At 39.6% G+C, this 17,518-nt stretch overlaps 1 protein-coding gene and 1 long non-coding RNA gene across 2 annotated transcripts in view; both read left to right on the top strand.

The window, feature by feature from the left end:
- The window catches only part of LOC121900257, a 103,981-nt gene that overhangs the window by 21,163 nt on the left and 65,300 nt on the right, over window positions 1-17,518 (top strand). The gene's annotated exons all lie outside the window — the stretch shown is intronic.
- On the top strand, window positions 1,847-5,695 carry barhl2 (BarH-like homeobox 2). Its single transcript, XM_042416424.1, has 3 exons — window positions 1,847-2,847; window positions 3,624-3,849; window positions 5,070-5,695. Exons 1-3 carry the CDS (start codon window positions 2,295-2,297, stop codon window positions 5,380-5,382), a joined length of 1,092 nt encoding a protein of 363 aa, XP_042272358.1. The 5' UTR covers window positions 1,847-2,294; the 3' UTR covers window positions 5,383-5,695.

Below are 17,518 nucleotides of genomic sequence, written 5' to 3' on the forward strand. Positions count from 1 at the left end.
TGTTCACTTCACTGCGACATTTAACAACATTGAACTCAAATATACGGATTTAATTTATGTGACGTAAAGCCTGATACTGCTCGATTTTTAAATTCAATTTGTTGCTGAAATTGAAAATTAACACTTTTTTTTTTTTTTTTTTTTTAAAGAGAAGAGCCACAGAAAGCTGCTGTAAGGAAGAAGAGTCAGACAGTAAATGTTTGAGCACATGCGAATCCTCAAAATATTAAAACTGATGAGATGCAGCTTGTTGATAATTTAAAGCTTTGACTTATTAATAAAAAAAAAATCTGGTGCAACCCTGTAAGAGTTTGGAGAAATTAAACAAGCCATGAAGAAGAAGTTCAACTCAGACACACACAGCTATCTTTTTTGTAAAAATATGAGATTTTTTTTTAACTAATAGTTTTAATAGATTTATTTACAATGTGCTGCATGCAAAGAGAAACGCCAAATATATACAAATAAACACAAACAATAAAGTAAAGGCGTTTGAATTGATTAGCTCCGTTTACAAATGCAATTTAAAAAAAAATGAGCAATTAAATCGAGAACAAACCTACAAGTCCGGATTTGTGAACAGCGTGAACATCAGCATAAAATCCTCATCCGTCTCACATCTGTAATCATCATCAGCACCATCATCATCTTCATCATCATCATGGACCTGCTGAAGAGAAAAAAAAAACAAAACAAAACAAAACAATAATAAAAAACTAAATAAACTCGCTCGATGATTCATTTCATCAAATTCCGGGAAAGTGTGGAGGCTGAACTGAAAGAAAAAAATCCATCTGAAAGAGAAAGAAATCACACACGTCCGCCTAAAAAAAAAAAAAAAAAAAGAAAAAAAAAAAGTGGCTCCTGAGCTTACATTCACCTATCTATGAGAAGTGGCATTTCCTCATGAACAGAGAGCGCAGAGCTGCAGCCTCGGAGACACTTTGTCAGCTGAACGCAGCACAGCAGCACATTTTCCTCCATATCCTTCAAATCCACGTCGGGGGAAAAGTGCTGAATTTCTACTACCTTTGAACGCTCATTAGCACCTCATAATTACTTCACTAATTAGGATGACATGGTTATTAACAAGATGCGCTGTCATGACAGTCACCACCACTCCTCCCCATCTCTAAATATGTCGACCTTGCGGCTCTCAGAATATCCAGAAAGAAAAGATGCCTTCATGACACGGCGGCCGCTCATCAAGACGCGATTATGGCCTGATTTTCACATTTTTAAATTTTCTTCCCCCAAAAAATGCTTTTCCCCCTCCTCAATTAGAAATCAGATCTGAAATTTGACTATTTTAAAATATGGCAACAGCTGAGCTGAGGCGATCTCCTTTTAAACTATTAGTCACAACTTATAGGCTTTGAAAAGTTTAACAAGATAGAGGAAGATTGTTGAAAGACTCAATAAACTTAAATAATATCTGGAAGGAAAAGAAATGTTTATAATTGATCCTACCATAGTGCTGGAACTGCTGTGGATATTTGCCTCTCAGTTATCAAATTATTTAGAGTTGAGAATTTATTTATTCTTCTTCTTTTTTTTTAAATTCTCCACTTCCTGAGTCTTTTCTCCAGCAGCCTTTTCATTAAGAAAATGTTTCCAGCATGGCCTTAAAGCACATGCATGTTTTTTTTTTTCCTCCTTTTTTAAAGAGCTATACGAGAATTCAATTCAATTCAATGGTTGGCTTGAACTGTCTAGATAAAGAAACAACTCCCTGATTGGTGAGGTGTCGGAGCCGGTCATGATGTAAACCAATGGCAGCGGAGGAAGGTGGGGTGGGGGGGTGTGGGGAAGGAGAGAGGGGGGGGGGGAGTAGAGAGAGAAAAGGCGTCGAGTGTTTATTATAAAGGAGAAAATATTAATTCCCCCTCGCCGTGGGCCGTGACGTCAGTATAGGAAGTCATTGTAGAGCAACACTGGAGCGATTAGCAGCAAAAAGGGGGAGCCTGATGTCGAGGAGTCAGCCCTATGTATATCTCTCTATACGCCTCAACTTTTAACACAAAGTTCAATATCCAAACACAAAAAGGGACGTGGACTACGCAGACCCACATTTTCACTGAATGTAACACCTTGGACCATAGGCTACCTGAGCCGCTCGTAAACGTGGATTTTGTTTCTTTCCTGGGTTTATTTGTCAGCTATTTTCTTTTTAATTCTTTTTTCCCCCCTCCTTTCTAACTCAGAGTTGATTTTGTTGACTTTCTTGTGATTTGCAATCGGAGGAGAGAAGCATCTCACTGTTGTTATGAAGACTTCATCACTCCTTTCTTAATATGGAAGGATCCAGCGGGTCGAGTTTTGGGATAGACACTATTTTATCCAGCGCTTCTAACTCTGGTAACCCAGTGCTCATGAACGGAGATTTTCGGCTCGGCGACAGCAGGACAGCGGATTTCAGGAGCCAGGCAACCCCGTCACCATGCTCGGAGATAGACACTGTGGGAACAGCCCCCTCATCCCCCATCTCGGTCACCATGGAGCACGCCGCCGATCCGCATCTGGTCCAGGACAGCCTTCAGCATCACCACCATCACCACAACCAGCCGCAGAGTTTGCCGCTGTCGCCTCAGCAGCAGCAGCCGCTCGCCGGGGCCGGCTGCGCCCCGAGGACTGCCACCTCCTCGTTTTTAATCAAAGACATTTTAGGCGACAGTAAACCGCTGGCAGCCTGCGCACCTTACAGCACCAGTGTATCCTCACCGCATCACACGCCAAAACCAGAAAGTGCCACGGCTCCGGACGGCTTCAGGCCCAAGTTGGAACAAGACGAAAACAGAAGCAAGCTGGACAGAAGAGACGATATTCAAAGTGAAATGAAATGCAACGGTAAGGACACATAAAATACTATTTATCTCAGAGAGACGCCAATTAGGCTAAATGATTAATTTACTTAAAAATACAGTCTGTTAAAAGCTGTTGAAGTTAATTGCTGAAGGCTACAGACAAGATGTAGCCTGCATAATATAGACCAGGGACTTACTACAAATAATGAAGTAATAATAATAATAATAATAATAATAATAACAATAACAATAATAATAATAATAATAGTCTTGTTCTTTGTCTTACTTTGAGCCTCCTTTATTAGTCTAATAGATGTGAAAACAGATGTAAGCCTAGTGATTTTCCCCGTGCGCGGGCCTCCCTAGTGGGTCAATTAGAGAGATTATTGTTCTTCCTGGAGGGGGGATCATGGTGCACTGAAAAACAGCTACAAATAGAGATGGATTGACATATTGATTTCTCGTTTTCTGAAGGAAAAGAAGCACACACCAAAAAAAAAACTTCAGGTGACAAATACACCCAAATTTTCTTTCTTCATCGCTCCTCACTTTCTGTTTCTCTCTGCCACACGTGTCTCAGTAGATGACTGTGAGCAAGTATTTATACGAGGTGGTGAAAGTTTGACTGGAGGCTCGTGAGCACACACACACACACACACACACGCCTCTGTATGCTTCTGATATTTATTGGTTCAGTGTTGAAAGAAAGATTGAATAAAAATTGTGAACAGTAAGTGAAACATTTTTTTATTTTAAAAGTAGGCCTGTTTATTTATGTGTCATCAGTAGTTTAATCGCTCTCTCTCGCTCTGTGTTCAGGGACTAAAGAAGAAGGTGACCGGGAAATCTCCAGTAGCAGAGACAGTCCACCGGTGCGCTCGAAAAAACCCCGCAAAGCACGGACAGCCTTTACCGACCACCAGCTCAACCAGCTGGAGAGGAGCTTTGAGCGACAAAAATACCTCAGCGTGCAGGACCGCATGGACCTGGCCGCGGCTCTCAACCTGACAGACACACAAGTCAAGACCTGGTACCAAAACAGACGGTAAGCATGAAGATCACCACCATCATCACCATCACCATCATCATCATCATCACCGCTGCAGACACAACAAACACAAGCAAAGCAGGATCCAACTGCTGCAACAACACATTTGTTTTTTTGGTGCTTTAAAAAATCATCTTGAACGATCCAGTAATATTTAAGTGAAGCAGAACAACAGTTAGATATTTATAATTTGCAGTAAAAATAATTTTACCTTATTATGGGAGTTATTACATTGTTAAAGAATCACTTCCCGAAATAAACATTTATGAACTCCCACGTTTTCTGTCTATCGATCACATTTATGATCAATATTTTTTTTTTTTCTTAAGTTGCTTCATAATTTTTTCAGTCATTCTGATTCACAGTTTGACAGGCCTGCATCACTTTTATTCACATTTCTAATCCATGCAGAGCCACAGCGGAGCACACAGACACGCAACACCTTTATTCCAGTGGTTGAGGCGGTGACGCAGAAGGCCCGCCGACTCTCTACATTTGTTATTTGAGATAAACCAGTAAAATCTTCTCTTAACATTTTTATTCGTTTGTTGAGTAAATTAGTTGCTGACATTATGACGCATTCAAAACAAAGTTTAGTCTCGTGTCATGTCAGAGAGTATTTTACAGGAGGAACTGACATCACTGATTTTCTGAAAATCACCATTTTTGAAGGCTTTTATTTACCTTCCTGGTTAAATGTTTTTTCCAGGAATATTACTTATAATTATATTTAAACTGTTAGCAGGTAATCAGTGCATATATTTAATTTTTGAAAGTGTCTGAAAATATATAGAAAATATATCTATATTATACATCTTGTGTCCGCGGGATCAGTGTTAACAATCTTCCTGACTTTAAAAAACGTCTTTTCTACCGTCTTGTAAAATGCTGCAACTTTTCCATTTTACCTGCGACCCTTCACAATAAAGCTTCATTGAAATACTTTGTTGTTATGCTTTTTTTCCCGGGTCTTGCACAGGTGTGAGAAAAGTATGCTTGGAGAAGTTTGGACTAAAGCTTTTCATTAAGGAGACCTCAGACTTGATATTTCCTTTTTTTTTTTTTTTTTTTTTTTTTTGCCTAATTAAACCTTAACCATAAATTCGTGCCTGCAATAATTAGGCCTCTGCATACCAATTAAGGGGGCGTTTGGGGAATTAGCAAAGAGACCGAACTGATTAAATAATTCATCTGTTGTATTTTGATCTGATTTCCAGGACGAAGTGGAAGAGGCAGACGGCGGTGGGACTGGAGCTCCTGGCTGAAGCCGGAAACTACTCGGCCTTACAGAGAATGTTCCCGTCGCCCTATTTCTACCACCCGAGCCTGCTGGGCACCGTGGACAGCACGACGGCAGCCGCGGCGGCCGCAGCCATGTACAGCAGTATGTACCGGACTCCTTCCACGCCGCATCCCAGCCTCCAGAGACCCCTTGTCCCGAGGGTGCTCATTCATGGCCTTGGGCCGGGGGGGCAACCGGCACTAAACCCCCTGTCTAACCCCATGCCCGGCACACCGCATCCGCGATAAAACACGAAATAAGACGATGACCAGAAACCTGGTTGAACACGTGATGTGAGTAACTGCATCGGAACCACATTGCAGGACTTTTTCTCCCCCCAAAAAAGACACATTTAAAGACATTTTACAGAAGTAAAGGAGGTATTTAATATAGGCCTAAATAGCCTAAACCCAGTCCTAAAGACTCTCTGTCCAGCCGAGACAGACCACGAGGACTGCCCATGTCTGATTGTTTGTTTGTTTGTCTTTTGTACAAATACACTTACATTAGCAAATAAACTTATAAAGTTTATTAGATGGAGAAGAACGGAATGAATAAAGAAGTAATGATACTAATTCAATTGCAGACGCTTCTATTGAAACTTGAGTCCAAATTTCATTTTTTTTACGCAAAAGAAAAATCGAACAGGAATTTTAATCAACTAATAAATGTATTTATTATATTTTCTAGATGATAAACTGGTTGTTGAATTAGAACATTTCTCTAAATAACGTCATAGCACTTAAATATTTATTTTCCGAATTATAAAAATAGTTTCTCTCTATTCTGTGGCTCTTATCTTATTAAGGCAAATTTTATACAATAATGATATTTGAACCCACCGTAATTACAGTGATGGCTGACCCACATAATCTCAATTTACACTATGCTGACATAATTTTTATGACATAAAGGGATCAACGTAAATAATGTGTGTTAAGAGCATATGGTCTATAAAGCGGAGGATGTTTAATTTAGTTTCAGACTGGTCACCGACTGGAGGTCAGTTTACACGCCTATACATTTATGTTTACCAGCACATATACATATGGATGCGCAGCAGCTGATTGGTGGTGGGATGAATGGTTTGATGAGTCGGGTATACTGGGAATGTGGTCTTGGCTTAGCAGCTGTTCCCTGGGAGCACAGCAGACAATAAGCCTGGATTTCTCAGCGTGAGCGATCAGGCGCAGGATCAGGAGAAGAAGCCTGCAAGAAAAGAGAAAAAAAAAAACTGCTGATAATCTGCTCATTCTCAATAACCAATAGCCGTTAGTGAACTTGTTTCAGGAAGTTTTGAGGGAAAAATAATCTCTAACAATCTCTAGTGACCCTATAACGCATTATGGTATTTTCAGTCTCACTTAAATTTTTGCATCATCCTTTTAATCATTTGCATGTTTGCATCATCCTGCTTCATCACCTTTTTTAAAAATACTATTTTTTAAATGTTTTTGGACTAAATGATGAGCGTGTTGTTCTCTGTGGTCCTCACCGTTTCTCTGAAGCTGGTCTCTACTGCGGCAACATGCTGGTTTAAGAGGAAAACTAAGCAAATACAGCGCGGGACTGACATTAAATGTTATCAAAACACTTTGATTTTATTTAGCCTCCTATACGCGCGCACCCCGGAGAATATGGCGAGGAGGTGCTTCGTGTGAATTAATGCCTCGGGGCCCGTTTGTTTGGGTTTCTCTTCTTAGACCTCATTGCTTATTGCAGTGAGACAAATTGACCTTTGCTGGTCTATAAAAAACGAGGAATGCATGCAAATCTTCAGTAGAAATACACGTTTTATTTCCCGTTTTACATTTTTGGTTTAGACTTCAAATTCTGCAACGATTATGAGCGCTTGTTTATGCTTTTATCGTGAAATGTTATTTTCATTCCGGTCATGTTAGTGGAGATGCAACGCTTTAGCATTTTAATGCAAGTTCTGGATTTTTTTTTTATTTTTATAGAGAAATGTCTTTTTAAGCGAAGTGGTGGTGTAGACACACATTGTACACACACACACGCGCGCGCGCATGCACAAAAAACCCACAGACACCATAAACCATATGACAGCGGTGTCAGTTTGCCAGTGGAAGCAGTAAACACAGGCTTAAGTTTAGCTGCGTCTTAATACTTTGAACACGTGTTAATGTAGCCTGTTTAAGCCGGCTGCTTGTCATTCACTGCATGGACACCTCTCTCAATCATTTAGTTGAAAACAGTCCCGTTGCGCTGCTTTTCACTTTCTGCAGCTCGCACTTTTGCTGCATGCATGGACACAAACCATTAAACGCGTTTTCTCATTTCACCAATTTGCGAAGACAGAGCCAGAGTTAGTTTTTTTTTCCTGTCTGGAGCTCAATTATAGAGCGCTCATCCTACAGATACTACCGTTCAGAGAAATTACACTAAATACAATATCCATTCTCATTAAATCTCAGGGTTTATTGATAATAGCGCGAGGCTGCAGAAGAAGCGTTTGGAGAGCAGACTGTTGGAGGATTTAATCGTTCTCTTCTTGGCCTTGTAAGCAATGGGAAATGATTGCGAAAAAAACAGTTCTGGCCTATATCGCCAATGTTGAAAAATATTAGCCTACCATATTGACCCTACAGCTTCTGCCCATTACTGCAGTATAGTGCCGACGCATGTTGTTCATATGCATGACTTCTGCAGCATTATTTATTTATTGCACTCTGCGGGTGGGAGGGGTGTGGGGGTGTCGGCGGTTGTGCGGGCTGTTCCAATTCATTAATAATAGCCTAAGCCATACAGCAGCACTGAATTAATAGGCTGCTCCCATCTCATGCTACCTGGCAATTTTTGGCGTTGCTATAATCAGATTTTTGTATCAGTCTTATTTTTTATTTATTTATTTGTTTGTTATTTGGTAGGCTAATTCCGCGAATTTATAGCACAAACAAAGCAGCTGAAATCTTTCAGTCAGTTTAAAGTGGGCCACAGTGAGTCTGAGTCAAACTGGCAGCATGAAGCTGTCTGCCATGTTTTGCATTTGTTATGGACTCAGTCGATGGCAGAATGTACATTTATTATTTTTGTTATTAATATTAAGATATGATTTTATATTCGTGCTTGAGGAGGTTTATCAAAGGCGTTAAAAAGTTGAGACGCGAGAGTCATTTTTTTTTTTCGACCGATATCATATAAACACGTGAAATATCTTAGAAATCTGTCCTAATAGAGAATGAAATATGATGACTTTATTAAGAATTATCTTTGGATATTTGGACTACAACTTCCTGAGTTGTGGGTGAAGATGTGCAATAGTTGAGGAAACAGTCACTGGTGGAAAAAAGGGCAGCAGACTTGAATAAAGAGGATTAGGCCCTTCTTTTACATGGCGCATATTATCCAGAACAGATGGGCTTTAGAGAGTCGTTTTCTTCTTCTTCTTGCCTCAAGGAACCTTGTTGGGCACTTTAATTGCCACTTTTTCCAACTGATGTAATGGTGGGATATCTTTTTCATTACAATAATGAGGTAACACTTGCTCTCCTTGGCCTCTCATTATCACATCTCCTACATCACTCACTAAACACAAATTTAACCCCACCCCCCCTCCTCCTTCCCCCCAAAAAATCTTAGCGCTAAGTTCTCCTGTACATCTTGTACACTGTTATCATCAGCTGGTCTGCCTCTCCGTGCCTGACTGTGTTGATGCGCGTTGCTGCAGTCCTTTTCATTAAGAGCCTGCAGGAGAATTTCAAGCTCTGCATAATAATAGTTGGACCAGCAGCATTTACAAGGCAGATCGTATTTAAAATGTGTAAATTATAGCTTCTATCATAAATAAGCATGGGATGGAAATATTGAAGGTTACGCGCTCTGCTGCTTTTGCCGACCAAACACATGCATGCATGCATCAAGTTGGGTTACTGTATGGACTAATCATTGTCCAAAACATACACACACACACAAAACACCCAAGAGAAACTAGATGGTCAACCTTGATATTTTCTGTATTTCCTCCAATCACAACCAATCTTTATAAAATCTGAGAATGTGATTATAATTTTCAGAACCTTAAACCAAAGTGTCCTCTGCAGCTACAAGATGGTTCAAAGAGGTGCAGGTCTGCTCCACATGTCTGAAATAATGGCTGAAAATAAATAAGCTACAAGTTGAATCAGTGTCATCCAAAAAGCAGGGAGCTCTTTGTGTGCAACCTCTTCAATTAATTTAATAGAGAAAAAATAATTTAAAAGGGAAAAACAAAACATCTTTTAACACGGATTAGTTTCTATTTCAGCATTAATGTAGATGATGAAACATGATGTTTTATTACACGTGCTTATGGAGGCATTGTTGGTCATAAGAAGCTGATTTGAAGTTTTAGGCTACTTGAACATTTCATATTAATTTAAATTTTAATTGTGTATATATGTTTTTTTATTTCAATTGTTATCAATACTTAACTTGGCAGACTCGTCAAACTAAATCTTAACATTCCTGACAGCTCAAAAGACGATATTGTGATGAAATAAGCTAATGACAAATTTCACTTTGAGATCTCTTATTTGATTTCATTGTGTGGTTATTTTAATTAGTTTTGAATCCTGAGATGTCAGTAAATCCACAACAGTGGACTATTAGTTCTTATCCTCAAAGTTATTTTGCTATCTAAAATCCTTAATGTGCACTGAGGTCAGGATTCTGTGCAGCTGAAAGATGAAAGTACATAAAAATCATTATCAAACAGTGTTAATCACAGCTTTCCTTATGTGCAAAGAGTTGACACTCTTCCTGACCTGCAACATGTTACCTTTAGTCCCTCTGTGCTGGTGCAACAAATTAATGATCGGAGGCATCTGTGATAAAAAGTGCTTTATAGCTTTCCCTAACTAAAAATACTCCTAAAGTTTGGTTGTTAAAGAGCAGTGAGTAACCACCAAGCAGACTTGTTGACATGGAGGCTGTAAGCCATCCACTCGTCATCTTATAAACACCCACCTCACGGCTAAGCCTAGACTAGCATAGACATCTGCACCAGTCCCGCTGAATGATGCCGTATAGCTGCGACATATCATAGTTTAAATGGCCTCATCATTTCAGCAAATCCAGCCAGTTTCCCTCTCTCTTTTTGTCAAGTGACAGGACAGCTGATGGCAGAGAAGCTCCGCTACCTTTCAAGTTTCAACCAGGCGCCGTCACATGCGACCGCACAACCAAGAAGAAAAAAGTCTGTCAGCAGTGATGTCAAAAGCTTCAATTTTTACAGAGCAATTAGGGGTTTCATCACAGCGGAGTGATGTCAGGATTCATTACAGCTCAGCAACAGCTAATTGCTTCAAGGTTAAAGTAACAGATCTGACGGCATTATATTTTAAGTGACAGACTCAAATTCTGGTGGTGTTTCACAGAGCACAGTGCTGACATTAAGGGAGTGTGGTTGGGAGGATGGGGGCTGTGAAGCAATTGAAATTACTGCACATTAGGATGGTGATTGGTTGGAGTAGCAGTAACTCTCTGAGGAACACACAGTACATATGGACTAGTGTTTGGGTGTACTTCTGTGAGGGAAAACAAAGGACAATGTAACATGTACTTTGCAAACATCCTTTTGAGTACACCAATCATGAATTGTTTCTTGGCCATCATAGGTATAAAGTATTTACCCAATATAGGAAATCTACTGGAAAATCTAATTTTGGTTGCAGCTTTGCACCTATTTAAACTGCTCAGCACCTTTTACTGATTGTCGGTCACTGTACAGCAGTAGTAGCCAACCTCGTTTGCTTGTGACCCTTTAGTATGAAGCAATATGTCCTTGCAACTCCTCGTAATAAGTTGCATGTTTACAAGTTGCGTGCTGTTCACTCGAAGAGTGATTTTCCCCTCTCAGATTTTTTCATTTAATTTTTAAAGAACTGAAAGGTTAAAACTACCTTATATTTTACCAGAAAGAAGTAAAGGTTAGAGAAAAATTCTAAAAAAAAACCCAACAATTTTATATGTCAGAATTTTGTCATATTTCCTATCTGGGCAATCACCCCTTGACGCACTACATTCATCTCACAACCACTTGTAGGTGTGCCGACTCACAGATTTGGAACTGCTGGTGTACGGTATTAACACCACACTGACATGTCATCACCTTGTACATTGATATGGGGAACTTATTAGCAAACAGGTGCTTATTTACACATCGGGTAGATGCGGTTCAACGTTAGCATACATTTGGAGTTGTGTTTCTGGCAACCTGGCAAATGTAAGTCCAATATTCACTCTCCTTTTAGCTCTATTTTTGGTCTTCACCATCTCCTGAGGGAAATATCTGGCTCTTTAGCTGCTAAATGCTCCAATATGTTCACCAGCTAGTTGCTAACTTTGTCTTTCTGCTGCTTGGTGCTGTGAAGGTAGTGTACGGTGGGTTTATCAGAACTGCCTGCTGTAGCCCAAAATGATGCTATGAGAGCATTAAGACTGAACCGAAACAGTTAAGTTGTGGGCCAGTAAAACTGCAGAGTCCAGCGATTATTTTCTGTCGGTTCATCACTATGAGTGACCCAGTTCACATACAGGTAGTCATATATGATCCATTGTTAATATGAAATATTGATTATAACCACTTTAAGACATGGCAGCAGTAAGCAAAGGCAGTGAAGAGCTACAGCTTTAGTCTAGGCTAAGCTAGTACCCTTGTATTTAGACCTTTTCATAACTTAATGACCCAATTTAAGAAAGAAATCGAATGTATTTGAGCAAAATGAATTATAGATTGGGGCATCCATGCCAGAGAGCTGCTGGCGTCATTTCTTTCAAATGAGCAGTTGTTTACCCTTGGCTTTTTTCTCCTCTTAAAGTAGAATACCTGATCCTTTGAACTGATTGTTTGTTTAACCGCTGCTGGGAATCAAGAATCCCCGAAGTCTGAGTAAGTGTTGATCTAAGGTTGGATTTGAAATAGCCTAATGAGGAACTCTTTGGATAATTAGTGATAGCCGGAATGCTTGTGGATAATTTGAGTGCTTCGCCACCCTGTATGAGCAAGACGATGGGGAGGAGGGCAGATGATGAAAGAACAGAAAGATCAGGGTTAATGAAAATTAGCATGTCAAGTTAGTCCCTACCTCTGTGTTTTTTTTTCTTTTTTTCAATCTTTTGTTCTTCTTAAGATGCGTTATTGTTGATGTAATGGAACAATTAGCGGCGTGGTTCATTGCAGGGATAAGGTGCTGCTGGGGAGGACTGCTGCTGCTGCTGGAACTGCAACTAACGCTGTTGTAATTAGAGTCAGGGAGGTGTCTAGTGGTGAAGTCCAGCAGGAAATGAGGAGGTGGCAGTGGGCCTATGGGGAGAAAAAGGCTGTCCCCCTTCTGTGCCCACTCGGTAGTCAGTGGGAGACCACAAACAAGAGCTGTGCCCAGTTCAGACAATCATACAAGTTTGGACTGGTCTGGACTAAACCACCAGTAATTCTGCTTTTGATAGTTTTCACGGTTGATCTGCCATCTATATATGTGTGTGTGTGTGTGTGTGTGTTTGTGTGTCAAGACACATGGACATGACTGGTCTTAGTTAAGATTTTTTTCTTTTAGAAGGTAAGAGTCGACATTTGTTTAAGTTTGCTATTTTGTCAAGCAAACAACAAATCTTTTAAAGGCTAACTGTGTTATATAGTGTATGTATAATGGAAAAATTGCAAAATTAGATTAAATAACCCCAGAGACTTTTTTTTAAAGAGAAGTGTGTAATTGACAATCAACTTCACTTTTGTAATAATAATAAAAATATCTACGGAAGCAGAAGAAGAAATCTTGTCTGAACAGGACCAGAGTCAGATCAGATTTTATAGTATGGCAAAGTGAGGGTGACGCTGTTAACCTCATTTCCCTCACATTGTTTGTTTTTGTTTTGAATCACAAGAATAAGTAGCGAGCGCTTGCTCACTTGTTGTGTTGTGGCACACTTAATTACATTTTTAAATTAAGGCTGTCTCCAGATCAACTTGGTGAGGAGTGACATTGAGAGCAACACTGGGTGTGAAGAGAAGGACTGATAGGAGTTTACAAGTACCTGTGATGTGCAAGCACAGGCCTGCCGAGTGGTGAAATGTGATTAGGAGCTTGTGCTAAGCACTGTCTGGCCCTCTCACCACTTAACTGCTGCAGGCTTCAGGCCAGAATGCAAGTTGTTGATTGGTGCTGCGTTTCTAGATATTTCACAACCTTCATCTCCTGCAGGAATCTGAATGAATGTATTTCTAACACATGCACATGCAGACATATGTCTGTATCTCATACACATACACTGGTGAGAAACTTGGACATATGCGTGTGCATAAACAGTTGGAATTGCTAAAAGTGTTGCTAAATGGATAAGGAAGGATTGGATCACCAAGGGAGTCAGAATGGTACATCGAAACAATCGTTGTGTTTTTCGCTGGCAGTTGGAAATAAACAGAGCTTTTCCAGGGACAAAACTGGTCTTTCTCTGCATTAACTATGGGTATGGGCTTTTTATAAGGTTATTTTCCCCATAGCCACACAAAGCAGCTACCCCCCTAGTTGAAGCGATTTGCTGTTCACAATGCCTCAGCTTAACCAGCTAGGTCAGGTCAAGTTGACTCAGACAATAGGGACTTTAGTGTCTCACCCACAGCACAGAGTGTCGCAGAAACAAAGCAGCTCGCTGCAAGTGGAGCAAACATTTCATAAAGTCGTGGCCTCAGTCTATAAATGTCCTGTCTAATCTGCTAGTTCTCATCAAGCAGAGCTTTTATCCATTTCTGGCCCTTTTTTCCAAACAAAAACAATATTTGGCCAAATATTATACCATATTATTCTCTTAGGCCAGATTGTTTTTTGGGATTTTCATGAACATTTCCAGAGATTATTTATTTTCAAGCTTGTTTTATTACCATTTTTAACTGTGTACACAAAAGAATCACATATTACTATATTAAGCTTCAGTACAATAAGGATACAACAATATAGGGCTGGGTGATGATTCAATATTATTATTATATTATTATTCTTTATTGACTTTTGGTGGATCGCATCGTGATGATATGATCTTATTATGCTAGTTTCTTATTTTTAAACAAAATTATCTTGTCCAAATGATTGATTCTAGGTATACTGTTATTAATAAAAAATATTTTTTTAAATTTTTGTTTTAAGCATTTTAAGCATGTAGCATTTGTCTGTTGGAAAAATATTCTTATTATTAATGAGATTTGAGCCATAATGCCCTGTCCTATAATAAAAAGCATGCATGTGCTGTAAAGAGCATTAGCTGAAACAATTAGCGGACTATTCAGTTAGTTGATGGACAGATAATTGATAATTAATAATAATCAGTGAAATTGTTTAAGTAATTTTTTATGTTTACAAACATACAAAGAATTCTCTAGCGTGAGCTTCTCGAATGTGGATATTTTCAGTTTCTCTTAATCTTCTATGACAGTAAACTAAATATTTGGGTACTTTGGGTTTTGGACTGTTGGTTGGACAAAACAAGACTCTGGGAAACTGTGATGGGTATTTTTCACCATTTTCTGATATTTTAAAGCTCAAATGATTAATTGATTAATAAAAAGATGAGGCAGATTAATTGATAATAGAAGTAATCATTAGTTGCAGCCTTAAAGATTATGAATGTCATGAGTTTTCTCAACCTCCACAGACACATAATGTTTTTATTGTATCCGAGGAGGGTTAAATCGAGGGCGACTGGACTCGATTCAGCCCTCCTTGGATAACCATGACCTGGATAACTGAGAATCTTCACAGATGTTTGTATTGTATGACCTCAAGGTTTTTCAGCACATATAGACAATGTAATTTCTTTGAAGGTTGCCATTCACTGTCAAAGCTCCACTCCTCTGTAATGACGAAGGAAGAGGCGATAATAGGGAGATAATTGCTTGGTGTTCACATACTCATCTGAAGTCCTAGCAGCTAACTCTCCACTCAGCTGCAGTATAAGAAAATACAATTCAGCTGGCTCATTCTAGCCCCCAGATTCTGCAAAACCCAGCCTCTAGTTATCATTACAATATAATGATATCAGCTGTATATGAATTACATACTAACGACACCCGAGCATTACTACCCATTTCTGAATGTAGGCATTCAAAGAGAATCCCCTGAATATACCTCATTCTGAGGCTGTATACCTTGTCCATACTTTATGGATGTGCACATCAACACCTTCGGGAATTCATATACAAAGGTCTCCCAGCAGCATACACAATGGCTGCATATAGCAGGAGATGAACATCTGATTTGTCACATTTGAAACGCTAATGTTTAAACCAAAAGGAAGAGCACACAGTAATGTGTTCATTCATCTGCATAAACACCACCTGTCCCGGCACAGACAACTCCTCAAGCAGCGAAAGTTTAGTGGCAGCCTGTGTGCAAGCCAATCAGTAGGGGCCCAGCTGTGGTTTCACGAACCCGTAGCGTTTTCAAGTGTCAGAAAGCGCTCTGAGTACTGTTGGTGGTGCTAGAGAGAGAATACTTTCATTTCATGTCATCCGCCAGCGAGACGAATAGGCGACACGATAACAAAAAGAAAACAGGGTGTGCTATCACGATTGACATCCAAAGGTAATTTATGCTGGCCCTTTATTTACACACGCAGCCTCCATATACACACTGAGAGTTGTTCTTGAAGGCTAATTTGGAGCATATTTGGCATATTGCAGGCCCTCTCTCCTTAAGAATTTCCATCATTTGTCTCAGGCATGAGCAATGTGTTATCAAAATCCAGAACAGCATTGATCACCTCGCCTTTTTTTATTGTTATCATCCCTGGAACAGCTCCTTAGTGCCAAAGCTTTTGTTTGTTTTTCTGTTGTTTTTTTTTCTACACTGATACCAGAACAATACTGTCAGTTTCTGTCTTGACTTCTTTCCAAAAGTGGAATATGGCATGTTCCTCAAATGGTATCTGTAATGAAAAGGAAAGCTTGCCTCACATGACACCTCTTCAGCTGCATGGGAGGGACAAAGCTTGTAGTTTGTTTTGATGGTTAAAGAGGGGATGGCATCTGGCATCTTAATTATTTGAATAAATTACAGCAGAGCTCTGATAAATGAAACCGAAGTGCTGTCAGATGTTGATCAGATTCTATTTCTTTTTGTTTGCACAATCCTTTTAGAAATACAACCACAATTCTCATATGCTTGTTTTTAATTATGTGTCATCCACTCCCTTTGTCTGCAATATTTCTTATTATTTGATAAATGCAATTCAATTACCTACTGCTTTTGATAGATGTAATAAGTCTGCGAGTGGAAATCTTTTTTTTTTCTGGCATAGGGTTGTTTTTTTTTTTTTGTTTTTTTTTGCACAATTGTAGTTTAGGTAATGGTCACTTCTTTCAAGTAGTCCACTTTCAAGAGAAGCTTTTAAAGGTAGAATTGTGGGTAAGTCGACTGTCACCGCCGAAATCATACAACTGATCCACACGGAAGAAAGGGCCAATTAGAGATCATTTGGCAAAGAAGCTTTCGATTGCTTTCACTCTCATATTATTTGGTCTTTTGTTGACCTCTGCTGAGAGCAAAGGCGGATTCTCTGACAACCAGGAGAGGGGCCGCCGCCATGCTGCTCTTTCATCTAGTATTGTGAGAGCACAAGTGCCTGTGTTCGCCAACCACTTTAATCAATTTAATGCAACTGATACTGCCTGTTGTTATGAGCCTCTGGTCCGATTCAAAGAGGCCCACAGATGGACGACGCTGTGGAGGCTTTTCTGCAGACCTCTGTGGCCAACAAGTGCTATGTGGGTTAGAGATGGAGGCACGGGGAAGATGGGGGTCATGAGACATGCAGACAACACTCAGACAACCTGTCTGCAAGGGCATGCTGGTTCCTATCTCCCATCCTTCCATATCCACGTCTTTACAAGGGCTACACAGTACATCTGATATGAAATGTGGGTGATGGACCTTTGTTTAGTTCAAAGGTTCATACTTCTTTATTCCTAAGTCCCTTTGTGGATCCTTGGGCCTTGAAATATGTATAACTGTCCTTTTCATTCCAGCCATCTGAGGGGGAATTCAAAGCCCCAAGTTTCTGTGAGAATCAGTTTGAAATGGAGTGTCCATACAGTGTCATCATTTCTTAACCTGCTACTCAGCACAGAGCCCTTCATGACCTCCAAAACACGAACATCCACTGTAGGCTTATTGACAGCATCCCAAATCACAAAAATAACATCAAAACAACTGTAGCTGTCAATATTTTCAGGTAAATTAGGTTCATATAGGTACAATTTAGTTGTAGCTATTTTTATTAGCTATATTTATTATTGTGAAACACTACTGTATGAGATATACCAGCCAATAATTTAATACAGTTGTCTTTGTCCTTTCTGGTGGATGCAAAAGCTAATATTGGTAAACTATAAACAGA

Source organism: Thunnus maccoyii, chromosome 7, assembly GCF_910596095.1.
Source record: "Thunnus maccoyii chromosome 7, fThuMac1.1, whole genome shotgun sequence".
NCBI classification, from domain to species: Eukaryota; Metazoa; Chordata; class Actinopteri; order Scombriformes; family Scombridae; genus Thunnus; species Thunnus maccoyii.